The sequence below is a fragment of the Varroa jacobsoni genome, unplaced genomic scaffold (genome assembly GCF_002532875.2).
Source record: "Varroa jacobsoni isolate VJ856 unplaced genomic scaffold, vjacob_1.0 scaffold_188, whole genome shotgun sequence".
In the NCBI taxonomy this organism is placed as follows: domain Eukaryota; kingdom Metazoa; phylum Arthropoda; class Arachnida; order Mesostigmata; family Varroidae; genus Varroa; species Varroa jacobsoni.
Window position 1 is genome coordinate 124,995 of NW_019213090.1, and position 26,395 is coordinate 151,389.

The 26,395-nt window shown below is 38.6% G+C and overlaps 4 protein-coding genes across 6 annotated transcripts in view; 1 reads left to right on the forward strand and 3 right to left on the reverse strand.

Annotated features, from left to right (window-relative positions):
- Positions 1-801: 801 nt before the first annotated feature.
- RpL18A (ribosomal protein L18A) lies at positions 802-3,201 on the reverse strand. Its single transcript, XM_022854247.2, has 3 exons — positions 3,103-3,201; positions 2,014-2,193; positions 802-1,235 (listed from the first exon to the last, which is right to left on the reverse strand). The coding sequence occupies exons 1-3, from the start codon at positions 3,118-3,120 to the stop codon at positions 900-902; spliced, it is 534 nt and encodes a 177-aa protein (XP_022709982.1). The 5' UTR covers positions 3,121-3,201; the 3' UTR covers positions 802-899.
- A 227-nt stretch (positions 3,202-3,428) lies between these two features.
- On the forward strand, positions 3,429-6,519 carry LOC111272601 (uncharacterized). The gene is made up of 3 exons (XM_022854165.2): positions 3,429-3,840; positions 4,301-5,577; positions 5,872-6,519. The coding sequence occupies exons 1-3, from the start codon at positions 3,557-3,559 to the stop codon at positions 6,201-6,203; spliced, it is 1,893 nt and encodes a 630-aa protein (XP_022709900.1). The 5' UTR covers positions 3,429-3,556; the 3' UTR covers positions 6,204-6,519.
- Positions 6,520-10,674: 4,155 nt separating this feature from the next.
- Idh3g (Isocitrate dehydrogenase (NAD(+)) 3 non-catalytic subunit gamma) lies at positions 10,675-16,756 on the reverse strand. 2 transcript variants are annotated; one of them, XM_022854176.2, is made up of 6 exons: positions 15,323-16,756; positions 14,340-14,369; positions 13,148-13,263; positions 12,566-12,843; positions 12,237-12,399; positions 10,675-11,883 (listed from the first exon to the last, which is right to left on the reverse strand). In XM_022854176.2, exons 1-6 carry the CDS (start codon positions 15,404-15,406, stop codon positions 11,394-11,396), a joined length of 1,161 nt encoding a protein of 386 aa, XP_022709911.1. In that variant the 5' UTR covers positions 15,407-16,756; the 3' UTR covers positions 10,675-11,393. The 2 variants fall into 2 exon arrangements, with proteins under 2 accessions (XP_022709911.1, XP_022709917.1); XM_022854182.2 differs by lacking the exon at positions 14,340-14,369 and having other exon boundaries at positions 15,323-16,754.
- Positions 16,757-16,884: 128 nt separating this feature from the next.
- Positions 16,885-26,395, reverse strand: part of LOC111272566 (diacylglycerol kinase theta) — a 22,241-nt gene continuing 12,730 nt past the window's right edge. For both annotated transcript variants that reach the window (XR_002687603.2, XM_022854107.2), the window contains one exon: positions 16,885-23,896. Coding sequence is in view for 1 of the 2 variants with exons in the window: in XM_022854107.2 (XP_022709842.1) it covers positions 23,813-23,896 (84 nt within the window). In the remaining variant the exon portion in view is untranslated. The remainder of the gene's footprint in view (positions 23,897-26,395) is intronic.

Below are 26,395 nucleotides of genomic sequence, written 5' to 3' on the forward strand. Positions count from 1 at the left end.
ACATAACGTTTTAGACGAACGTGCTGGGTTAACAATTACACTAGAAGTTCCAACTAATGAGATCGATTCTTATCTACACATTTCTGCTAAGAAACCTTCGACAAATGTCAACGTATGATGTAAATTGTTGCAACAACTTAGCAGTCAGCTTATTCCGCGAAAATTTGGGAGTCTCAGTCAGCTCTTAATACGTTCTGTAATCAAAAACTAGCATACATCTTTATCTCAAAAATACATTAAGCTCATAAATAAACACTGTTCTATTTAAATTTAAGCTTAAAGGTGCGGCCAGTAAACTGTTAGCATCAATAACTATTATCTACTCTATTGTTTTTTTATCCGCACATTTCGACCTAGCAAGCACTAAGTACCGCAATATACAGCATCAAAAGCCATCATAATATCGGACCTCATCTTTCAGACTAAGCTAAAATCAACGAAATAGAAATAGATTTTATTTAAGTACCTATTTAAATGTCTGTTGTCTTCAACGAGTAAAAGCTTTGCAACATATCACTTACATTAAATTACAGATGAAAAAATAATGTGCTTTGTAATACAGTATATATCAGTATACAACAATAATACATTACTATTTCTAGGATAATTCTACACGAGAACACTGAATAAGTCCATCGGTGGCTAGCTTGTTGACAAAATCTGCTGGTTTCCTTCATTAGTACTAAACAATCAGAATTCTAACTTGATCTGTATGAACAGTCCACAGCAAGCCATCGGCGCGATATCTGCATTTATGTAATATTGTTGTCTAGCTATTGTTACGAAGAGGAAGAAACTCAATTTTTCCTTCCGAACCCTTTTTATTGATACCACATTTTGCGCGACACACGAGGTCCAGCTTTCGACCAGTAAAGATCGTTAGATTCCGGACACGCTGTTCACTGGAACCGAACAATAGGCCTGTTAGCAGCAAAGCGCTGTGCGTGGAAGTTCCTTTTGATCGGGAACGGATGGGGAAACTTGATCTTCTGGTCATGGAACTGCTTAATGTGGGCACGCCTAGTCTTTGCGGCCGGAACCGATTCAACACGGATAATTTGAATCGACGATGCCTGGGCGCGATGGCGAGCACCCATATCCCTGTAACACTGCGTTACAGCGCCCTCGGTTGTAACATCACGGTATTCGCGGTACATATTATGGATTCCCGACCGTGAGTTGTATCGCAGCCAGATACCGTAGTTTTTAACCTTTCCTGGGTTCTTTTCAGGGATCTACAATAGCAAGAGGCATTTAATCGATTAAAACGATAAAAAAGGTTACCACAAGTACCTGGTACAATAATATGTACCAAACTTGTACTCATTTGCGAAGAATTTTCTTTTTATTACAAAAGATTGATTTTAAAAAAGTATATATATTGTTAAGTATTTAAAGATTGTACGGCACTCCTTATCTTTAGTAGATAGAAGAAGCGATATTAATAGACCCGAAACCCAAATCGTTGTCTCCCATAAAATAACATCTGAATGCTACTAGAAAGCGTTTTAACATAAAAACGAGCTCACAGCTAAAAATGAAGCTTCAAAGGTTACACCCACTTTTTTCGCAAAAACATTCGAGTCGTTATTACCGGAACATAAAAATTCTTACAAATGATAACTACTCATTGTTAAGTCTGTAAGCCTAAACTAAAATTCACTTCACAGCTTCGAAGTGACACAGATGTTCAAGCTCACGTTTATATCGCGCCTAAACCTTCCGGTTTGCAAATACAAGCTTTGCAAAAACGGAAATCGAAGAGCGCTGTGTATACTAGATGAATTATGCCGAATTGTTTTGGTTCTATTGAAACAGTTGTATCAACGGACACTGATTAATGTGTTGCAACTGTTTTACTATCACCATAATTCATTATAGGTCTCGTTTTATGTCATAGGATGCCGCAGAATACTACTGGAATTTTGCTTTAAGATGCATTGTTGAGATAATATTGAAACCAATGACCATATCAACCATGCAAGTTGTCGCTTGCACAATCGCAGTACTTACTCTTTTAATGGAAATGACCTCACCAGTGGTTTTCTTCACCTTCTTGAGCTTTTTGATAAAGTACCAAAAACGGGACTTTGCCGTAACGAAGTCCGGAGCGAATATGTACATCTTGTACAGCTTCGGGTGAGGGTCCCGCTCCGTAGGGTGGGCACGACCCACCAGTTCATAGTGACGAAGCTGTTGGGTTTTCCAAACGGTTAGTAACACGCAAAGAAAACAACATACAGGTTACAATCATCGTTTGGTTAACGGTTGGACGACCTAACTGTTGAAAAAGGTTCTGCAATAACTAATTATTTATAAACACTTCAGAATCGGCAATCATCTTGTGGGTGAGTGTTGATCCGTTGCTCTTCGGGCCACCGAAAACCGGACGGCCACGCGTCACAAACGGTCTATCTCATCCCTTCAGTTGACGCGCATGGATTTCATCATAATACTAAAATTTCACTTAGTGAAAAAGAAGAGGAAGCGTCTTGCATTATGATATATTGTATTCTAGGGAAGTAATGATGACGGTCGCATTTCAGTGACAGTAATAATATAAACTGCTCTGACGGAACCAATGTTTTGGATACCGGTAGCATGATGGTGCATCTAAGTTGGTATTAAAATTAGGATGAACGGTACATGTAAAGCACATGTTCTTGCTGTAACCTGGAAACTTAGTTTTTCAATACTGCCGCAGCTAAAACGGTCAGTTCTTCCAACGGTTACCTTACTGGTTACTATAATATAAACCGGAGTCCGGCAGGCACTGGAGATATGTTAGTAACGAAGGTTTTTATTATAACACTTGGCAACTGCAAGGCTGCTAAAAAAAACAATGCCACATTTGATATGACTTTCTTTCGCGTATAAAATGGATCCTGCATCCCACTGAGTTTCATATCGCACGGATCATAATCGCACAACGGAACACGTGTAATCACGCATTGCACACTTTTCACATAGATTTAATGGCGACTTTCTGTTGCATGTAGAATGTTGCATTCAACAATCTTAATACAGGTCAAGAAACGAGTCATATGCTTTTTCAAGCAAACCTTTTACTGTTGTTTGGGTAAAATTTTACAAATTTCTTACCAGGCCGCTGGCCTTCATGGTGAACGCGACCAAGAAAAGGAAGCTGCTACCACTGTTTAATCCGAAACTACTGCCAGCTCTAATGTGGAAGCGCGCGCTCTTTCAAAAAATTATAACAGTCAACATCTACTCAACACTTTATACTTAGACTGGTTCTCAAAATCTACACAATTTTATCGGGGTAGCCATCTCGGTTCAGCACTTTCTGTTGATTTCATAAAATGCAGTGATAGAAGGTAGATTAGAATAATTTTCGATTAATATATATGCGCAAGGAGCGATAGTCTACAGCTGCCTTCTCAAACCTCGTGGATTTATTTACGTTCGGCTTGTTTGAGGTCCGGCAATACCACCGCTGCTTGCTAGCGGTTCCAGACGTGCATGTTAAAGCAGAAAAGACACGATCTCAATAATTCTTTTGTGGATTTCACTATATGATCGTAGATTAATTAGCATGAGTTCGCAGCAGCGCTTAGTAAAAACGGATCAAATTTTGGAAGCTGTAAGGGCTTTCAGGAAAGTCCGTGATCATGAAATAGCACAGAAAGAGAAAAAATCTATTATAGACGAAGATGACCGCCAGGAACGGTTTGTGAATTTGCAGCTGACAGTGAAAAAGATGTCGGCATGCCAAAAAATTCTCATGATTCCGTTCACGTTCCCTCACTGCTTACTCACCGAGGAAGATGAGATTTGTTTTATTGTGGGGTGCAAAGACTCTGAAAAAGGAAACAAAAGGTTAGCAAAAAGAACTAAACGTACTTCATATGAATACTGTTCTGCCTGTGCCGGAAATTGTTCATACGTCATTGAAAGATATCTATGTTTTGTTAGTGTGTACGTATGTTAGCAAGATTCTACTTAACTGGCATTACCGTATGCTTCAGTTTCGCGATTGCCTTCATATCTGTCTATATATATATATATATATATATATATATATATATATAATATGAATTTAAATGAGATTAGCAAAGTATATTTTGAGATACACGGGATTATGTATATTATTTAATCAGACTTGAACATAGGCCAAAAATCACACTAACATTCTAATGCCTTCTACATAGGAGAAAAACAAACTTAATCTACAATAAGACCAATGATTGCGAAATCTATACCTCAGCTGTAATTGCAACCTTTTTTTTTCTAGATCAGCAAATGTATTTGCTATGTTTATCTTACCTCGGTATTTCAGGGCTGATCATGAGCGATATGCAAATGAATGGAAACACAAGCTGCGCACGATGGGAATCGACCGAGAAATTCACGTAATGCCCGTAATGCAACTTGAGACAGAGTTCAAGTCATATGAGGCTAAACGCAAGCTATGTAAGGCTTTCGATCATTTTCTCTGTGACCATCGTATCATGTTCAAGATGCCCAAACTTCTGGGTACTCTTTTTTTCCGTCGCCGTAAAATGCCTATTCGTGTATATATAAAGGATGAAGATAAGCTTAAACAAGCTCTCGAGGAGGCTATAACACGGACGTTAATCCACATCACACCCGAAGGACCTAATGTATCGATGAAGGTAGGAAACCTAACGGACCATAGTGATCAAGAAATAGCTGACAATATCCGCGCTATTCTCGATAGCTTTATACCGGAGCATCTTCCCGGTGGAGAAGCCAACGTAAACTCGATCCATTTAGCCTCATTCGTCGGTAAATCAGTGCCGATGTACGTTTCGTTTGTATCAGCCAATAGCGTGGACATGTCCGAGATCGATAAAGTGTTTATTGATAGGCAGACACCAAAGGAGTTTGAAGACACAATTGATACAATGCCCGGCGTTCGCGTCAAAATTCGAACAGACGGAAAGGTGATCGCCATCAAAGACGAGGAACAGAAGTTGGACAGCGATGATCTGTTGGACGAAGATTATCTCGAAGTGTTCCGAAACCAAGAGTTTGAAGAACGCGATGAAGCGAAAAAACGCTATATAAAACATCTAGCTCGTAAAGCTGCGCTTCGTAAAGTTGGCAAAAGATTCGGTTCCAACATGCTTAAGCTACCAAGTCATGTACCGGTTCCTAAGCCTAAAGCCTTGCCCAAACAGGTCAAGATGCCTAAGCAAAGCAAGCCTCCTGCAGTACCTGCCTTTGACACACTGCAAGGCTACGATGATGCTGAGTATAATGATAATAGCGATGACAAAGGTGATGTTGAGGAGTGCCCTCAACTCGTTCCCATCGAAAAGAAGTCCGAGAAAATCGAAAGGAAGTTCGATCAGATGGCAGCCATTAAGGACAAGGTGGCGAAGTCCGAAAAGCACCAAGGATTTAAAGTAAGCAAACAGTCAGCTGCGACGACTCTTCGAATTAAACTAGGAAGGGCTGCTACCAGTGAATTTACTCTTACGGGTACGCCAAGGAAAAGTGTCAAGAAAGTAAAGCGCAACAGCAACTTTCTTATTGAGCCACGAACAGCCAAGCAAAAAACATTGAAGGGTCGAGAGACACAATCAGTAGGTAGGTAGCATTATTACTGCAAATCTTACGGTATCAAATTTATGTAAAAAATTCAGGCGGCATTAATATGCCTTAGCATAAGCCTAAATCCCTACTAACAGATTCAGCTTATAAATTCATATGACTTAAAGTTATTTTCAGTAAGAGATTATGGCATACATCGATTTTAGTTGTTGTCAAAATACATCGTGACTGAACATACAGGTCTTGCATCCGAGAGTTTATTGATTTTGAAAGACTGTGTCTAGTCGTTGTCATGTCACTAACTCTCTACTGTTTATGCGTATTTTACAGCAAAATCTATCGCCTCGACACCGAATAATAACAAACAATCTGATGAAGCTAACACACCGCGGCCAATTTTGAAATCGCCTCGTGAGTCTCTGGGTAAAGAAAAACGAAAGAGCGTCACGTTCGATTTTACTCCCGCCGGAAAGCTTGCATCTATGAAAACTCCAAAAGATGGCGACCCTACGCCGGTGTATTTTGAGACCCCGTCAACCGATACCGGGAAGGCTTCTAGTAGAAAACGGAAGTCGGTTGCGGGCGGTTTCGAATTGACGCCAATGCATGGCGCCAATAAGCTCAACAGTGCGAAAAAAGCTAAAAGAATGTCAATGAAATAGGAATAGATATATGACTGGTGTGCTTAGGATTTACTTTATGAACGTATCCAACATTTATTATGCTACAGCGTAACCTTTCATGATGTTTAGTATTTGGTTTTGTTGTTTCGAGCCTCAGAAATGTATCTTCAAACCATTTTTTGCATTTGGATCACACTAGACACAGACCTGTCGTTATCAAGTATCGAGTAAAGGGACCTGTTAAAAGGATCAGAAATGCTTTGGAACGTCCTTTGTCTGCGAAATATGCTAGCAGGTTCACAAGGGAGATCTGTATATATAAATAAAAACATTTAAAAGATCGACAATCACAGGATCAACTGTTCTTCTCTATGCGTTTCTTCTATCAAATTATGTAGCTACCTAGCTCTTCCTCTAATGGGATTTCTCGTAGATCCTGTTCCTGCGCTTTTTGCAATGAATGGATCAAGAAGTTAGTTGAACTGATAATAAATTATCATTGCGATTTATTTCGGCTTTGTCGCACAGATGCGAGCCCTTAACCTGGTAAGCATATCGTAATTTGCTAACTTAATAGAATTATTTCTTTAGTAAATAGCAGGTAACTATTAAATAAAATGGATGACAGGCAGCTCGTCTAATGAAAAGTAAATAATGCTCCGGAAATTGTGTATCTAGCATTCAATTGAAGGCTTTCTATAAAGCGAAAACTTCTACAAAAGTACCATATGTGTGACAGCGGCACTAATGGCTATGGCAATTAAAATAACCCCGCTAGTGCGATAAGATAGACACAACTGGGCAGTATTCGGCGGCAACGGCCTCCTAACTGTTAGTGATATGGAATTGTTGGAGTTGGAATGGTAGTAACCCGGAGCGTGGTAGACGATATAGCAAGACTCATAAACTGTTATAACTCATAAACGACTCGCTGTTTTACCGTCTTTTTGAGCGAAACCGATTATAATCCTGATTTTCAAGGAAGCTAACTTTCCGTTGTTTAACCGCAGTTGGTATTCGCGAATAAGCGCTCCAAAATTCTCTATTTTTTTTTCCAATTCGAAGCACTTCCTACCGGTATAGTAAGGCTTTAGAAGGCAAGTAAACAATCAGTTCCTAGCAGAGACGTGAAGGCTCTGGACGAGCTTGGGATAAGGCTTACTACTATCGCGTTGGTGTCGTTACTTATCGGGAGATATGCCCAAATCGTGGGCAGAGCGTATGACGCATAAGCTACAACTTTCGAATAACAAATAGCCAACGTAGTTTTTGATTGGATCTCACGAAGATATTCTATCGTTGCAACAGCAAGTAGTGCCTTGCGCAACCTTCGAGACCTGTGCTCCTTAAATAACCGTTTACTTGGTGTTAATGTTATCCCCAGGTGAGTTTCAATTCCATTATTTCACTTTTCTGTGTGTTTACCTTTTTTTTGAAGGTCACTAGTATTAGCTGACGATTGTGCCCACATGAATAAGACGAAACCATTGGCAAACAAAGGAAACGTTATTGTACAAATTACATAATTTGAATTTGTACATAAGACCTTTAACGGAAAACCGTTCATGATGATACATTGTTTACCTGTCACGTCAAGCCAGTTTTAACGTCGTCTCTACTACAAAACCTACTTTCTTTAATATCAATGCATAATTTAATATGTTACGGAATTGAATTAGCCTATGGAAGATGTTGCGGTCTGCTTTAGACCACATTCCAACTATAGACTAAGATGATAGACTAGCTCTATCTAATAGTGGTCATCAAAAGTAACATCTAAACCAACCAATCACCATCTTGACGCTCCGTCATATTCACACCGAACCACATATTCAGCAATAACGAATGAAAAAGTGAATAAGACATTAGATATTGGTAATTAAAAATGGTACTGACAATAAGTGATCTAGTTACTTGGTTTATATGGAAATCAAGCCCGATTATATTCAACTCTTTTATAGAGTTATAAACAGGCTCTAAATGATGTTCACATCATTTATCTGTTTGTTAGTGCATACCGCATGAACACAGTATACATTGCTTTCCGGGGTGACAAGTAATCGCCATAATTGCTACAGGGGCAGGACAATATTCTTGAAATACACCCAAAAGGTATGCTTTTAAAGGGGGGTATTGTTAATTATGGCAAATACTACTAATTAAGTTGTCCACATGCCATCTGAATGTTGTCAGTAATTGTTAAAAGTGGGATCAACTTCTACTGAAAAATACGAGATCGTCGGTGTAACGGTCCTTCTTTTCGTGGGGCAGATCACGGACGTTAACTGAAAAAAAAAGAAAAGCTGTAACTGTTGCCCCGAGCTATTCCGGATCAAATGGGTCCAATCCAGCAACTCCCGTCATCCACAATGAGTCCCGGTAAATTTCTCGGTATTCAAGCTAAGGCAAATCTGAACAACAGAGCTAATGGACAAGCGATGTCAAATGTTGAAGGAAAATTCACGAAGACGACGTAAAAGTATTGTCTTGCAAAACCAAAAAAGATATCTGTTTTCGCGACCCGTGCTGCTCAGGTATAACGCTAATTTTCTCTAAATATTGAGAAAGACGTTCAATTGGAAACAGGAACTTTTTTGTGTTTTCACGCAAACTTGATTGAGATTCTCATAATTCATAGTAAGAACTAACAATGAGCCTTCCTACGGTGCACTTGGGACTCATTTTTTTCAAAAGCCGTCCAACGTAGCATGGAGATTAAGTGTCCTTTTCGTACTCAGTTTGACCAAGTTGCTTTGTTTTGACAGACTTCCATAATGCCTGGTCACATGTTACTGCCTCGCTCCAGAACTTGGTAAAAATCGTTAAGCCTTTGCAGTACAGGCTCAGATCACGTCAGAGCATTTCAAGTACCGTAGCCTTTATTCATTTAGGATACCTCTTCCTCTCTGTACGTAAGATTGACGAAGTACGCACTTAAGGATTGTTTTAGATCAATGGAAGGCCGAATATAAAGTACTTTGTTCCTTGGCAGCTAAATAGCTTTTTCTGTACAACTTCACGACTGTTGTTAAATGAACTATGAAAAAACCCACCCGTTCTAATTATTATTGTACAATGTTGTCTTAGATCTACTTAACAATGATGGCAACAAAAACGGTAATGTTGCAGATAATTTCACTGAACTTTGCAAAATATTTTGAATAAGAGGATCTTATTAAGAAAATCGCTTGAAATGTTATCCGTTCCGGTTATGCAGATCACAGCTTTATGTAACCCTTATGTATTTTCACTAACCGAAGTAAATTTGAATTATTGCATATTGATTCATGTGAATATGTAAGAACGAATGAGTAATTTATGAGGTTCGTCAGCTCTAAATGTCAGCCATTATACAATAAGTAAGTCAACGCAACCCTTTAATATAAAATGCTGGCACTCAAAAGTGTGTGTAATGAAGTTTATTTAGAACATAAACTTATTTAAAGGAAAAGCAACTGAACCGTTATTTGTCAACTAATGACGCCTTCACGGAAGCCACTTAGGCCGAGAACTTATGAGGTACTCTAATATCGCGACTGTTCGTTTTTTGACATTTCATATTTCTTATTTACCTCAGAATAGTCTACAAATCAATCTGTACCTTAGTCATTGTTTACAGCTGCTAACCTTTACTAATTTCTCTAGAGTACTGCCAGTAACCGACGTAACATTTAAGTTCGCGCATGGTTTGAGATACCAACGTTACAGAAGGGACATTTTCATGTCACAGTTATTTGTATCTAGCATGTCTCTTTTTAATCGAAGTGATCTTGGAAATAAGCGCCCTGCCACTGGTCTTATGATACATCGAAGAAAACTATCCTTGGCTGAATGAATGCCTTTGTGCTAAAGCTATCAGTGTTACTGAGTATATTAAGCAGAGATAAGTGGTTCCTATAAGTAATTCGTAACTTGCAAAGAAGAAAGCAATCATTAATCCCGTACCCATGCAAAATAGAATCCGACACTCGCTAACTTAATGTTCATACGCATGATTACAACGAATTGATTAAAATCGATTATGTCAATCCAAAAATCACATCACATTCCTATCCAATGTAAAAGAGGCCCAGCTTCATAGTATTGTTTCATCGAAGCCCACGATCAACTTAAGCTACATATCAGCATATAGTCACCAAGGGAAGTATACTATTGTCCTTCTCAGAAGTCTACAGTTTTAGCTACACGCCTCTAGGATAGTGTATTAAATTAGCAAACTATTCGTAATCAGCGGTTATAGGAGGAATTTCTTCGCCCTATATATGTATGTATATTGGAGAAGTGATTACGTCATACGAACACCTAAATACCTATACCTATAAATAAGGGATTATATGACCTAAACAATTTTCAAATCGCCGTACATTAAAAGGAACACTGCCGTGTGTCTTTGCTTGATTATCTCTATCAGTTATTCAGTCTATTTTCCAAGACTGAATAACTGATAATATGCATAATACGCAGAGTTCTAAGATTACATTTCCGACACAGAAAATGATGACGCACATGGGAAAGTCCATCAATTTACATCACTTTTATTGTGGGCATGCTCTTTCATTAAAATAAATATCATCATTAAAGAACCACTACTACTTCTGGTATTCGAATTGTCATAGATCTCACACCAAATAGAGTGCACACGTTAAAAGGATCAAATGAGGTCACCGTTCAACAAAATTTGCCATTTCAAATGAATACGCTTCATGATGTTGAATAGGACGCCCCGAGCTTTCAGAACCCTAACTGCCTTTTCGTGATTTCATTTCCTTATACACTTCGTCCAGCATTTTTTCTTTCGATTATTGTTGATTCTTATAATCTCAACACTAAGCATCAACTAAGAGCAAGTAGTGGACTAGACGAGCCCCTCTTCAGCTCGTGTATCTACACATATAGTTCATACTTCTATCACGCTTGTTGCACCTGTATGACACATTCTCAACCCTTATATTCGTGCATTTACAGTGGTCTGTCTATTGATTAAATCCACTCAGGTGGTTACTTTAAACCTTTTGTTGACCTGGTAGATTCGTCATTTCTTTATTACAATCTCAGTTTAACACTGGCAAGGTCCTCCACGTTCAAATGATGTCGATTCTACTACAGGTGGATAATCAAATATTACAATCGTCACGTAGCTCACATAGTTTTGGCTGTACTTAGTCGCAGAAGATTGAAGTACGATATGGACAGTTTTGCTGCAAATTTTTATTATCGTTGTCTGGTTTTCTAAGCGTGCTTCTGTACTTCCTTGATGATGTTCTGCACGACATCTGTAGTGGTCGCTTGACCGCCAAGATCGGGTGTGTGAATCTTATCAACATTAATCGTTTTATCAATAGCCGTTGCAATCACTTCAGCGTGTTCCCTTAAATTAAGGTGATACAGCAAATCGACGCCAGCGTTCATCATCGCAATTGGATTAGCGATATTTTTGCCAGCAATAGATTTTCCCGTGTTACGGGTGCCAGTTTCGAAAACGGCGTATTCGCGGCCATAATTACGTCCGGAGGCGATACCTGGGCCCCCAGTAATTCCGCAGGCGAGATTCGTTAAAATATTACCGTACAGGTTTGGCAGCAAAAGAACGTCAAACTGCTTCGGGTTAGACACAAGCTGCATGGAACAGTTGTCAATGATGATGTTGTCGAACTCCAGCTCGGGGTATTCCTTCGAAATCTCAGTACAACAACGCAGGAATAGGCCGTCAGATAGTTTCCTGAAATAGCACCAAACGGAGAAAAAATCAATAGGATAAGTCTACGGGTAAAGAAGTCTAAAAATATTTACAGAAAGATTCCTAATCATTGCGAGCTGATCGGATGAAAAAAAAAGCTCCAGAAAATAGATCTGTGGTGGCTTTTAGTTCCTTATTATCAAAAGAATCAATCCACTAGCAAACTAATGTTTAATGTTCTAATCTTATGCGGGTATGTCTAAGCCATGGTAGTCTAGCTAGTTATCTTCGTATTGCAATAAGTACACTTTAATCCCAATATTATACGGCAGGTTAACCGAGACTGCATTTATTATGCCTAGAACAAATACAATGCTTTGAACAAGTATACGTACATAATATTGGCTTTGTGGACGCAGGTAATTTTCTTGCGTCCATTATTCTTAGCCCACTCAAAAGCGTAACGGGCAATTTCGTCACTTTTGGACTGAGTGATAACCTTCAGCGACTCGACGACGCCCTTAATAGACATGTGTTCTTCGCATGAATACTCGCCCTCTGCAAAATCAAACAAAAAGGTAAAAAAAAATACGTGTATATATCATGATAGTGTATTTTATAAGTATACATCCCCATAAAATCGGGTGGCTTTATCCGCATGAGTGAACTGTTTTTTTGATTCAAAGGTCTCATTACTGAGGCAAATGGTAAAGAAATTGCGAACCGGTGTTCTGTCGAATGAGAACGATATCGATTCCAGAGTGTCTCGTTTCAATGCCTGGTTGTGAGGTGACATGCACAATATTAGCAAACAGGCCCAGCCGGAGGCGTAGTTCAACGTTTCTGGATTTGCAATTCGGGTCGTTATGACGCGTCTCAATGTTACCCTTTAAGGCAACCCCGTTGCGCTTGACCGCGATGATGGCCTGCTCCAGCAAGTCGACGTCGTCTCTGGATGAGTCTAGGTGAACCTCTTCAAAGTCCACCGGCACGCCACCATAACTGCAATGATAATAATATAACATTGAAAAATTCCATTAAACAACGCCGTGTAATACGCAGATCAGGCTAAATCTATAAACAAATGTTAATATCATGTCCTCCATGATTGCCTTTGTTACTAATTGCTCAACTAAGTGGCGTCATTGTCTACCTAAAGAGGAACGATTCTTGGGCCTTTATATCTATTGCGATGTTATTTCGCTTATGTTCACCTATTAAGTAAACCATCAGCTTTCAAAAATCTTTTAAACAAAAGTTCCTATCGAAAAAATCCGCCAAAGCAGAATATCAATAAGCTGCTTACCGGAACACTTCCTTTACGTAGCCAATAAGTTCGGGACCGATTCCATCTCCCGGAAGAGCTGTCACCATGAAACGACCTCCATATTTGCTTTTATCGGTCCGCGTGCCCGAAACGTGCTATAACGCACGAATCAGACAAAGCACCGAAAATTAATAGTTACTAATTGTCTTACATTAGTTGCGTGTAAAAAAAATGATGACCTTCATTAGGCAGATTCAGGCTCGACGGCATGCTACGATTTCACAGCGGCCCTCATACACATATAATCAGCCATTATTACTTTATTTGTATTTACTAAACTTAGAGTACGTGTGCACCAAGCTTCCGTTGCAAGAATTTTACGTAGAATACGTTAGTTGCACACAAGGTTCGTGCTTGCAAGATTTATAGCATACGACTGCGCTTTATTATTATTATTATTATATTTATGATGACGATTACTTAGAAGTTACAGGAGGCACAGCGCGACTCGTTGAGAATTTCAGATTGATATATAGATAAATTTTGAAAGCTCGTAGTTCGACTAAGGAAGTAAAACGAGAAAAGATAAAAAATAAAGACGTTAGCATTCACATGGTTACGGAATATAAGAATAAAAGGAGATTTTATATTAAAGATATGACACTCTAATTGACTGAATAGTACACACGCTGTGACAACATTGGCACAGATTTAGAGTGGCCATTATCAGGAGGAGAGGAATTCGGTAAACAAAACAATGCACAGTTATTAACAAGCATACGAAACTGGAGAATATATCGTTCAGTGCAGGTAATTATTTTTACGTATCTCTGTACGTATTTCATGAACCTCCTCTTGAAAATGCAATCATTTTTTGGGTGAAAACGGTAAGCGCACCGCTGGCACAAACCTAATCGACGAAAAGGGTGCAACGACTGTATGAACGAGCAGTAATAGTAATTATCACTAATTCGCAGCAGTAATCAACGGCAGTGCTTAAATCAGTGGGTAAAATGGAAGATCTTGTAAAGAAATGCTAGCTATTTTGTTTCGAAGGCCATTGCTGGCGTAACATAATGTGCATTAGCTCAAGTGCAAAACAATGATAACAGCCGTGAAATGGCGGCGGCGGCGGGTGTGGTAATGGCGACAGTAAATGGCGAAGTTTAAAGGGAGAGCAAGAAAGAGAATATAGAGGATGCAAAGTATTAAAAATCGAAAAAATCCTTACGTAAACATTGTCATTGTGCCTCTCTACAATCTGCAATAGAAGTCGGGGTCAAATTGGTTAGCCACTCGTTAGATACACGTCAATCAGTACTCGTCATTGTATTAATCTAGAATCCACACAAGGTTTTATGATGTTACTATAGCCTATATTACAAGCTGATGAGTTAATCAACATGGTAGTCAACGATAAATTGCAGTTGAATTAGTATGTCAGTACCAACCTAAGCTACAGTTGGATCAAAGCATTACCGAGATATATATATGTCTGAAAGGGCGATATATTGCAAAGTCCTATGATCGTTTCAACATCCTTTCAACGGTTAAAAGATAAGCATCATGTGTTCGAGATTTCGTTTTTATGAACCGATTTATCAAACTGATTATTTTACTATTAGCGGACACAAGGGGTGTCAAACTCACAGCAACCGTGCGCATGTATGAAATGGTAGACCGCAAAAATTTTGCTCTAAAGCATTTCAGTATTAACTATTTCACTCACAAAATAAACACCTTAAACTTATAAGGCTTACAATCGATTTTAGTGTAAGCTATCTAATATTCTGAAATAGCTTAAATACATTTTATAGAATACTGAGTTGGCTTTATAAACAGCTGACACGATCCAAAAATATGCCAATGTATACAGTTTGCTACACATGTAGTTGTCCCATATCATATGTCATAGCGGACATGAACAATATTTCGCATATTTATTTTTACTTTGCCCGTGCTGATTTTATACGCATCTGGAATACTGACTGATTCAACCCTAACGCTCGTTAATGATTCAAGTGTCAAATTTTAAAACTATACAATTCTAGCTTATTTTTTGTTATCCGCAAAACGAGTCTATAAAGAATAAGAACAACGCAAGCGGGGTGATTCACGCCTCGTGATCATTTTTGGCGAATATCAGTTCGTTCTATCTAATTGTGGTCTGACCCCTGAAGTGTCCTCTGCTTTCCGCAGGTGTTTCGTACTCACGGTGCGATTGGGCGCTACTTGGATGGTCGGCAAAGAGCGTTGCGTTAGCACCGCTGGCCGACGGAGTTGCCTCCAGAGCGACATAACACGCGACCTTCGCTGACACCTATGAAGTTTTGAAAACACAACCTTCACTATCAACAACTGCTTCTAGCGAAGGTTTCACAGTAGGTCGCAAAATTTTGCACAGAGCTAAGCAAATGTAGATCAAGACACATAAGCAACGGGTCATAACATTGCATCTTCTATAGCATTCCCGGGCGGGTGAATGCTTTCGGATTCAAAGCCGCGCGCCATTATTTGAACAAGGCACTATAGTAGTCATAAACCATGCCAAATAAAATTATTTTAATTTTTATGTAATACACACACACACATACACTTTTGTATGACAAAAATGGAAGCTAAAATCACTTCCACTAAGATATAACCGATTAGGAAGATTTAGGTAGCTTTAAAACTGTCACCCTGCATGTATTCCCAATTTTTTTCAAAATAGCGACATTTTGTTATTAATGAACCTATTATTCATTCGTCTTAATCTCAAGAATTTCAGTGTTGTCTAATTTAATAATGAATTGTTTTTTAGTTATTCTATATAGACTCGTTCTTTAGTATTTAATTTTTCATGTCACGTATTTAAGTTTGTAGTCTGAACAACTTGATATAAAGCCGGAGCTCTTGAGAAACCATTCCGGAGTTGTACTCTATTTAATGGCAATTGTTATGCTAAGCCTTGTTAGAAATGGAGGTCAGTTCTATCAAAGTTGCCTCAATTGCCTCCAGCATCGGCACAATTTCTCAATAGTTTTTACTTTGTTTAAAAACTATGCTATTAATTCGCGACATTTTTTCAGTCCTCCAAAAATCATTTTTCCTCCAAAAGAAGATTAAATACAACTACTCAAGGTTCATTGTTGCGAGCTTCAATACACTAACACCTCTTTTCTTTTAACGAAATCTGTCTTATAAGATAGCTCTAACGAGACACAGAATTCTGCAACGAATTTGTTTCGGAATGACTTAACATGTCAAGGCTTATTAAAGTAAAGGAACGTTTAGCTAAGTTGAAAAGATCATTTTGGAAAACAACGGCTCAAAGTTGCTGTCTCAGCTTTCAATAAAAACGATTCTGCGAAGCTGGATATCAGGGTTAACTAATAAGTCATTTTTTAAAAAAATAAAAAAAAAAAGTGCGACAAAAAGCGAAAGACATAAAATATCAAAGGTAAATATGTTACCAATTTTGGAAATTTTTTTTTAATCGGTCAGTTGCGGACTCTTTTTCTGGGTAGTATTATTATAATGGTATGTGCAATGAATTAATAACTGCTGTTACAAACCAGTGGTCCACATTCTTATTGTTCATAAAGTAGGATTTAATTACTCCCCAATCTCATCAACAAAATGTAAATATATACTAGTCAAGTAATAAAAACGCTAAAGAAAAGTTTTTTTTTTGATTTAAATCGTCACATACATACAAAGGTTTTTATGCGCTTTCGGGAACGGTTTCTCTAAAAATGTTTCAATAGCGACTCGGAAGAAAGAGGCGTTATATGTAATGTGTTTCGTCATTTATTAATTTGTTTTGACATTAGCGATGTTATTCATATTATTATTACTGTTATATTCAATAATTAGATAGAATTATGTCTGCTAGCTTTCTTGTTTCTCATTATACTTACACCACGTACATATAATGCTATATATATATATAGCATTATATATATATATATATATATATATATATATATATATCGTTTGTTGTGGGTTGTTGTTTTGATGTTATTATTATTAATATTATTATTATTGTTTGGTGGTTTGTGGCGTTCTTAAACTTTTGATGTGAATGTTATTGTTGTTGTGGTTGTTATTATTACTTTATCTTTTTCTCTGTCTTGTGCTCCGTCTCCTTGGAGCTACTCCTTTCCCAACAGAATTCGTGTGTTCCACATGAACGTGACCTCGAGTCACGCGTCGGGGTCTAGAAATAGTAACGTGTACGTGCGACGAATACAGGTGATTTCTTTCTGCTTTTTGTGTCGTTCTGCTAGGTCTGCTTTTGCGATGTTCTTAACACTTACGCTGCCGGTATTCATCATATTAATATAACTTTCTAACCTTAACCGAGTTTGCTCTTGTCAACACTCCTGTAGAGTCTGTGTGTAGCCGTGTTTTCGGTAGCTTGTTTGTATATTTCTTATGCTTGACGTTGTTTCTACGCCTTCGACGTCTACGTCATCATCGGAATAATAACCTTTTTTAATTCATCTTCTTCTTTTTCTTCCGCTAGTTTCCTGTTTTTATCAGGATCACCATTCCATCGTATGAGCTCATCAACTTCAATTGTTCTCTTCGTATCTCTATTTCTATTTGTTATTATTATTACTATTATTATTATCATTGTCACTATCTTCGGCATTGTTATTAATGTTTATATGTATATACTCGTTGGGTTTATACCAACTCACGGGCGTAACCCACAAACAATAATACACCTCCAAGCAGAGGCTTCCTCTGTAAGTGTTAACGTTGTAGTTGTTGTTGTTGTTGTTGCTGCTGCTGCTGTTTTTTGCTGTTATTACTATTATTTTTGTTGTTCATTCTTTTTTCTCTTGTTCAGTTTCTTAGTTGTGTTTCTTCAGCCGGAATTATTTGCGCGGTGTCCACTGTCGATTGGTATAATATCCCAAATGCGCGCCATGATCGATTATATTCTTATATTCACCGTCATTATTATTATTGTCGTTATTGTTATTACTGTTATTTTATTATTATTATGTTATTGTTATTTTCATCCATCCGCATCAATCGTCTTCATTATTATGATCACCTTCATCATTAACATAATCTTTATCATATGATCATCATCATCATTATTATTTTGTTATCCTCTGTATTTCACTGTCATCATCATTTTACTCATGTCTACTATTTCATCATATTACGTGTCTATTGTATTTATCATAGTGTCGCCATGTTCATTATTATTATTATCATCGTCAATATAGCGAAGATGATACACTGCTAGATTTCGCTGGACTTGGTTTCTTTCACAGGCATTTAACAACACTCACACAATCTTCCAACGTTATCCAGCTTTGCTCTTCTTTCCCTCAAGGCGCTGTTTCTTCTTCTATGTTGTTCCGTTTTTGCGTCACGTTTCTTCCGCCCTTCGACCTCGTTGCTTATCGAATTGCACCCACCCACCCACTCATTAACCCAACTGACCACCCATCCTCCCAACTATCTTTTTCTATGCACCCTCACCTCCTGGCCAACACCTCAGTAGCCAAACGCTATATGACCCATTGCTTGTTGTTTGTCGTTTCTGTTGCTGATTTTGTTGGAAACAGGATGGAAATAACTTCCCTTGCGCTTCATCCCTCCTCGGCCATTTTCCCTACCTTTTTCATTACCCTTGCCTTTTTCCCCCCGATTATTTACGGTGAGCCGCAGTCAACGACGTCAGTAAAATTGTTGTGACCCGCCAATGAGCAGCGGGCGTGCTCTGTGACGACGTTTGATTTCTAACAATAGATTGTATTTTTATCGCGACCCTCCAATTGCGAAACAAGATCCTATCAGTAAAACTTGTCTGTCATCATCTGATGCCTCTGTGTTTCGAGTTTTACGTCCGGTATCGCCGTTAGGCATTCCATCAGACGGCTGGCTCCCAGCCATCACGAGACGAAGCGTGTCTATGCCTGGGTTCAAACCTAGACCACAACATGCCCCTAAGATTAGCAGGCAAATATGTTTCCCACTAAGCTATCACAGGGACATCATTTGATGCCTAGCCAATGTCAACGAACCTAACATGATCTGCTAGGTTCTTCCATGAGCCGGCGTTAACCATGATATATTCTATTGCACAGTGATTTTATCGGGAAGAGGCGGTTGAACGTCAGCGAAAAAGACAGCAAAACGGTTCGGGAGGAGATCTTGGAGCCAGACTATGTTAGCTTCAGTCTGTTAGTGTTGTTGCCATTTACATTATTCTTATCGTTGCTAGGAATACTAATGTCATCAGCTCTAGAATCAAGTGTTATTATCGTATTCGTGCTTCGCATGTTTTACTAGCTATTTGACTTCTCGCCACCTCATTACGCTCTTGTGCTTTTTGTTTTCTTGCTTCATCACTACGCTGTCACTTCATTCATATTTATGGTCTCATTTCGGTTCGAATTGGGAAAATGGTCAGGTAGGAGTGTAAACGAACGAAGTGTGCTAAGAGAAACAGTGGAACCCGAAGCATTATCTTTCGTCTTCAGAAGCTCATTTCTGTTCCTGACTACATCCTGGACTGGATTTCAGCTTCTCTGTTTTGTATTGGCCGTGTGTGTACCTGAATGTCTGTACGGGTGACAATGAACAATTGTATTCTCTATGTACGCTACAGACAGGGATACTTCGTTCACAATTATATTTGCTGTGGCAACCGATTTACTTTATTGTGAAGGCCCGTCTTATTGTTGGAGTCGTTCAGAAGACACACATGATAATAGATCAACATGCCAAATGACCGACACATAGTTATCCTGCTGCTTGCAAATCGTTTTCAGAAGTTATTTTCCATTTATACAAATTCACTGAATCGAAGATCGACCTAGCACTAAATGAAACCTTCCAATAATGAGAGATCAATACTAATATTAAGAAAGACTCATTTGATCCGGGCACGTATTTCAGCTAAGCTACTCACACTGTTGTTGCTGTTAGAGTCAGAAAATTCGAGAGAGTGAATTCTTTTTTCATCTATAACAGTGAAGTCCCAACGATTTACAGCGGAATCCGGTAGGTGTTACAAAATGATATTTTTTAAGTAGTATTTAAGATATTGCCGCAAGTGTAATCATCTTAACCAGTGCCTATTCTGTGTGCCCTATAGGGTACATGTCTGCACGTATCCAGCACACAATAATGGAGACGCAATTGTTTATCGTACGCGACTGCTCAAATCTTATTTGAAATCGTAAATACGGGTTGTCGACATTCGACTAGACTGCCAATACTTAAGAGAGTGTTACGTGCAAAGTACATTAAAAATCACGGTTCTATTTTAACCTAGATTGCAAGCCCGTCTAATTTTGTGCTACCGTTTATTTAATCAAATGCAGAGGGAATCTTATACCTTCGTTTATTCACAAGAAATAGGTGTGAAGGTCATATAGCTGTTGGTAGCAGGTAAACATTAGCGAGAGACGACCATTAAAGAATCAGTACATATATCGGAAACTCGGTGGACAACGATGAACCGGCGTGTGTGCGCGAGCCAGGAGAGCGTCGATAATCCGGGCACTGCATTCTTCGTGTGAGGCAAGTTAGTTTTTGGCAAGGTGTTAAGATCTTAGCGATCCTGCTTAAAAGGATTGGGGTTTTCGAGTTTGGGGAATGATTGAGGAGATAAGTTGAATAACTTTGATGAGAATTGTCGCGCGGACAGAATAAGAAAAACTGTAATTGTTAACTTGTAATTGTTGATACTGTTTCGGCTTTCTCAGTCTACACACTCTTTGCAATTGCATTATGTATCATTTTCCATCTGTCCAGTACGCAAACACGACTCAGTTCCCCTCCTTTTAATCTCTCGTTAGTGTTTCGCTACTGCAAAAAGAGGATATATTAATAAATCTCCTTATTCTTACTATTGGTTTATTATATTGTATAGCTTTACCTTATAATGTACCTCTGTTCTGTAATATCTCGTGATTATTGTAATGTCATTTATTATAGTTTCGTATGTTAGTTGTTGATAAGTGTGGTAATATTCGGTGCTGTAATAATAATGCATTGTGATAATAATTATATTATTAAATATGGTAATTATGTTAGGATAGTGATGAAGTCACCATTTCGATATTATTATTATTACTCGTCGCGTTGTGTTCTCTTTTGTAATATTTCTCTCTCAGGTTTATTTGGTTTTCATGGAAAACAACATACTTGCACCCTCCCCATAATGACTCGAGGAGGTAAATGGGGCGACCTTGTTTTTCTATGTTCACTGGCTGTTCTTGTATCTACGATTTCATGTCTTAGAAGATTATTTACCTTATGGTGTGTGTGAGTTTTTGTGTGTGTGTGTGTGTGCGTGAATAACGGCGTGACACGTTTGCGCTCTTATATTGGCCCTACGTTTGCAAAGACGTGTGCGTTCTATTCGCAATTGCATGAATGATCTTACTAGACGAGTTGGTGTAACCGTTGGATCGTTGATTTTATAACAAATCCCATCGGTCTATTAGATTTACATAAAAGCTTATATTATTCGCTGTGCATGAAACCTAACAATATTTCGTAGTTTGTCCTCATTGTGTGACACATCGAATCAAAATTGAAGTGTTGCTTCTTTGTTGTAGGTTTCTTCTCAGTGCTATTGTAATTCAGTTGTCCGTCTGACATTACATCCATTTTTTATCGGGTGTCTTTCACGTGGTAGCATCGTCCTACCTTCTCGCACTCCATGTTTCATTGACGTTTGCTAGGAAGTTGTTGGCTTGGCAATTATACCATATAACATAAAATCGTCTGCTTGCTTTGTTGGACTCGGTTGTTACTTAATGTGAGTTGGTTAATACGAGCATCGTCTGCTACGCGTCCGTTTATTTACGTCTGCAAACTTGTCTGCGTTTCTTTCTGAAAGGGCAGCTGTGATTAATTTTGTTTTATTATTAATATTATTATCCATGTTTGCGGTCTCTCTTTGCATGGAAAAGGTCTCTTAATATTAAGAGATACGCGAGGTCCACTGAGATCTTCTTACCAAAGATCTTAGCTATCAGTACTGACAATATTAATAATAGTAGTAATACTAAGGGTAACAAAACAATTGCTAATCTACTCGCAGAGAATGAAATGTGCTATTATTGTATCCTTTTTTGATTTTTGCGCACATATATATATATATATATATATATATATATATATATATATATATTACTCAATCAGTCATACAACACTCTTTCTCTCTTCCTTCAAGTGATATACTATATCGTCACTATGGTATCAGTTGAATATGATGACACTTGTCGTCGCTCTTGCTTATATGCTATCTGTATTAAAGAAGGTGACCCCGACCAGTTTCAAGGTCGCCTACACTGCCGCTTTAATCCTATTAATTATCATGTTAGTGTAATTCGTGTTATTCGTTCGTTTATTATTATTCTTACTGTTAGTAGTACTTTCACGAGCGTATCATTATAATTAATATTTTTAACAGTCACCTTGTCACTACACTCAACTTTATTCTTACACACAGTTTCTCTCACACGTGTTTTCCCTTCACTCTCTTTCTTTTGCTCTTCATCTATATATATATATATATATATTCCGTCGTTGGACATTTCGCTCAATCTACCTTTAATCATTTCCTTTTTTGGTGCGTGTGTTCCACAAACTTTTCCGACGGCGTTGCACTCACTGTGCAGTCGGTCGTTGAGGCCTACTTTTTCCACGTTTCTGATCCTCTTTTTTGTCTCGTGCAATCTCTCAATCTAAAATGTATTAATCATTTTAGTCATTACAAATGTTTCAGGGTGGCAAGCGCGAGCGTAAACTCGTAGGGGTGGTAGTGGTTTGATTGCAGTCGCAGAGCGGGGTTTGCATGAAATACCGCGACGCCCTCCAAATCCTCTGGTTTTTTCTAACATGGATTTTTTTTAATACATTAAAAGTTAAATTTAACTCGAAAAGTGGGCGTGATCTAACGCCTGAGTATTAATGGAACAGAAATAAATCATTTCGACGACTGAGACAAGGAGATCGACGAGAACCGCAAAGGCAAAGCAAATAAAAATAAAAGTTTTCGTTGAATATAGACATAATCTCTGTGTATAAAAATTCAGTTCAAGACGTGGTGCTGAGACATAAATACATAGTTACAGCGTCAAGCTCCGTCTCATGTATTAAATCACTCTATTTAATATTCTTGTAGTCGTCCCATAGCTTCAAAAAGTAGTACGACCTTATATATGATAACATTCTTATGGCTAGACTGATCCAATATTCAGATCGAACTGCATTAATTCGGCTTTTTAATTTATTAGATCCGATAATGAAATGCACCAGCTCATCTTTTATACCTCCATTCCTTTAAACTATTGCAGAAGTTGATAAACTGAAGTTGCGATACCGTGTGTGTCTAGTGTGTACTTAGCATCTCTCAAATCCGGTCGTGACGGAATTTCTGATTTCCTTTTATTCATCCATCCGTTTGGTTTTGCCACCCTGGTGGATCGTCACATATCTACGTGTTAACGTACCAACACGCTAATTGATGATAACAATACGAGATCTGAGTCGTTAAGCGTCTGTCGATGGTAGAAACATTTTTCTAGTTTCGCACAGATCGGTGAATGAGGCAATACAGTTCCCTGTTACCATTTGTTTGTGTCTAGTTGAACAGTGTTGTTTTGACGCGAGGGTGAATGTTAGTGAGAATCCGAAAATCGTACAAATAGCCTTTCTTGACTGACCGCCCATGATTTACTTGCTCGTTGGCATCAATGTCGGCTCGGTATTCCGTCGGTGGATCCGATGAGGCTTCGGCTTTTTGCGTAGCATGATTGCCTATAGGGAAATAGGAAAAGACAAGGGCGGAAGAAAGAGACGAATAAAACAATCAAGAAAATGCCAGTTAACAGAGACAATAGGCCATGCCCATGGCTGCCATGATAGTCGTCAGCAAATCGATCTCGTCCTGTTTTGCGTCGCGTGGATCTTGTTCCCGATGAACACGGTGGTGAGAAACATGTCACTCGAAAAATGCTTGATTGGTATAGGTAGTACAAGTTAAAGGAATTGTGAGTTTATTGCGTCAAAACATGCGTACTAGTGTTTAAATCTAAATGTTTATCTTTTTCTCAGATCCATCAAAACACTAATTGTGAAGGTGAGTATTTAGGCTTTATGCTGTATAGAATGCTGTTTACAGTCGCGTGATATTAGAACGCAGCTAAATTTCTAATTCGGTCGCTACCAATGCTTGTTAACTCATAGCGATGAAGCGGTGCTGGGCGTTAGCCTGTGTCAATCTAGCGTATTAAGAGAAATTTTGCACTCTTGTCACAACATGTATTTTCACCCAATTAGGATTCATTGTATTATAATTTTAGACATACTGTATATTTTAGAGGTACTTGAACGTGAAGACACCACCACAGATGGGGTTTGCGTGGCAGGCGTCGGGGCCGCATAAGATGGTCACAATGCTTTTAGTGATACACGGAGATGATGATCTGAGGGAATCCGGGCAAACTTTATGCTATATTTCCGTTTTGTTCGTTTACTACCTGTACTGCAACTAGTGTATCAGACCCGGCAAGCGCGGTGGACGTCTTGTTACATGAGGTATCTTTGGTGAACGCTGGCGAATTTCGTACTTTGAACGCCATTTTTTTTGTTAGGAAACACTAACAACCGGAAATAACTTAGTACAATTAAGTAGTGATCAAAGCAGGTAGCAATACAGCTAGTGGCAGGCAGCGGCGCCCCCCAACGAATCATCCGGAACCGGTTTTTTCTGTGACTAGGTTTGCGCATTGCCTCGCCGCTTTCTTCATATAATTACACAATATGTCGTCAATTTTTTAATTCTCGCTGTTTGTTCTATATCCATTTGAGTACATATTCAGTGATACTCCTGCCTTGAAGCAACCCATCCGCAAATGTTGCATCTTGAGTAGTTCACGACTGCTAATCATATAGTCATGATTAAGGGGATACAACGGTACATACAAAAGTCCTCGGTGCCCGGCGGTGCCTAGCATCCCGTCTTGGCATCGCCGGCGCGCCAAAGTAAACAATGCTTTATTTAACTGTGTGCGCGTGTCTGCCGTGTGTAACTTCATGGCTCATTGTTTTCATGAGTTTATTTATGAGTTCACCATCTTGCTATGTTCACCTTAAGCACGTCTTTTCACGTCTGTTTTATGTATATGTTGTCTGTACTTGTCTTGTTATTTTTGACAGGTGTCCTATTGTTGTAGTATTCATCTGCATACGCTATTATACGGCGGTATCACATTTTAACCGTAATGGTTTTTATTAGATACCTTATCGCTGCTTGTGCGCGATGACAAATTGATAAGGAACTTCGACGCTAGATATTAACATTTGTAGATTTGTTTTGTATTTGGCCAACATTGTATATCTCATAATCTGAACTATTATAAGAAACGAATTTACGCTTGTAATAGAATTTATCATCGGACTGGCAAGACAACAAGTGCCAGCTGCCGAGGGACCCATGTAATATCGACTGCTATTGGTTGTCTGCTTGTTGGTTCTAATCTAATTAATCTGTTATGACATTTCGAGCTGACCCTCAATTATCCTCCTATGTAAACGAGCCTTTGAAATCACCCTTTGGTATTGCTTCAAAGACTGCCTGGAGGGGTCTTGCTGGACTTATCCGGAATCGTTTACTAGTCTGATGCATATTCACTTATGGCTTACGACAGGTGTCGCGAATAGAGGACCGGATGACCACTACTTGACGTCAACACTTTCGTCGGTTGTCTACTTTTTCGTACTTATTTGTCCTCGCTCGTGAATCCGACTGTCGTTGTAGCGGCTAGTTAGTTGCTATTTGTGTGTCCTGGGTGCGCTTGTGCGGGGTGGTAGGAGGCGACACTGCTAATGAGGTCAACAGTCGGTAACATAAGTCAAAAAACAATCGCCAGAGAGCCATGGAAAACGATTACACGTGTCTAGTCGCTTTGTTGTGGCTTCTATCTGTCTCTCCATCGATCATCGTCGCTAAGTAATGCAGCTTCATTGTGCGAAGCTTCAAGCAAACTGTTATTTTGAATTATGCATTCATCCGACAACTACCGTCTCTGTAGTTTCTGTTTGACCTCATGTTATTATTGTCGTTTCCTTCTTCCAACCCCCCTTGTAATGCGTCAACGTCATAATAATAATAATATAAGGAGAATAATAAAATAAGATGTAACGTTTTATCTGCTTACTGTAGTAACATCATTATCATCTCCATAATAATCAGCATGATTATTAGTATCTTTATCAATCTTTGCTAGTATTTATAATTTTTATATAGTTATTATG

What these genes read in the sequence shown, in the direction of transcription:
- RpL18A (XM_022854247.2), bottom strand. An exon ending in AGGTCATTTCCATTAAAAGA is followed by an intron (nt 1,236 to 2,013) that starts GTAAGTACTGCG and finishes TTGCTATTGTAG; the next exon opens with ATCCCTGAAAAGAACCCAGG.
- LOC111272601 (XM_022854165.2), top strand. Translation starts at nt 3,557, where the DNA reads ATGAGTTCGCAGCAGCGCTTAGTAAAAACGGATCAAATTTTGGAAGCT. An exon ending in TCTGAAAAAGGAAACAAAAG is followed by an intron (nt 3,841 to 4,300) that starts GTTAGCAAAAAG and finishes TCGGTATTTCAG; the next exon opens with GGCTGATCATGAGCGATATG. An exon ending in TCGAGAGACACAATCAGTAG is followed by an intron (nt 5,578 to 5,871) that starts GTAGGTAGCATT and finishes CGTATTTTACAG; the next exon opens with CAAAATCTATCGCCTCGACA.
- Idh3g (XM_022854176.2), bottom strand. Translation starts at nt 15,406, where the DNA reads ATGTCGCTCTGGAGGCAACTCCGTCGGCCAGCGGTGCTAACGCAACGC. An exon ending in TCTCATTCGACAGAACACCG is followed by an intron (nt 12,400 to 12,565) that starts GTTCGCAATTTC and finishes TTGATTTTGCAG; the next exon opens with AGGGCGAGTATTCATGCGAA. An exon ending in GTCCACAAAGCCAATATTAT is followed by an intron (nt 11,884 to 12,236) that starts GTACGTATACTT and finishes GTGCTATTTCAG; the next exon opens with GAAACTATCTGACGGCCTAT.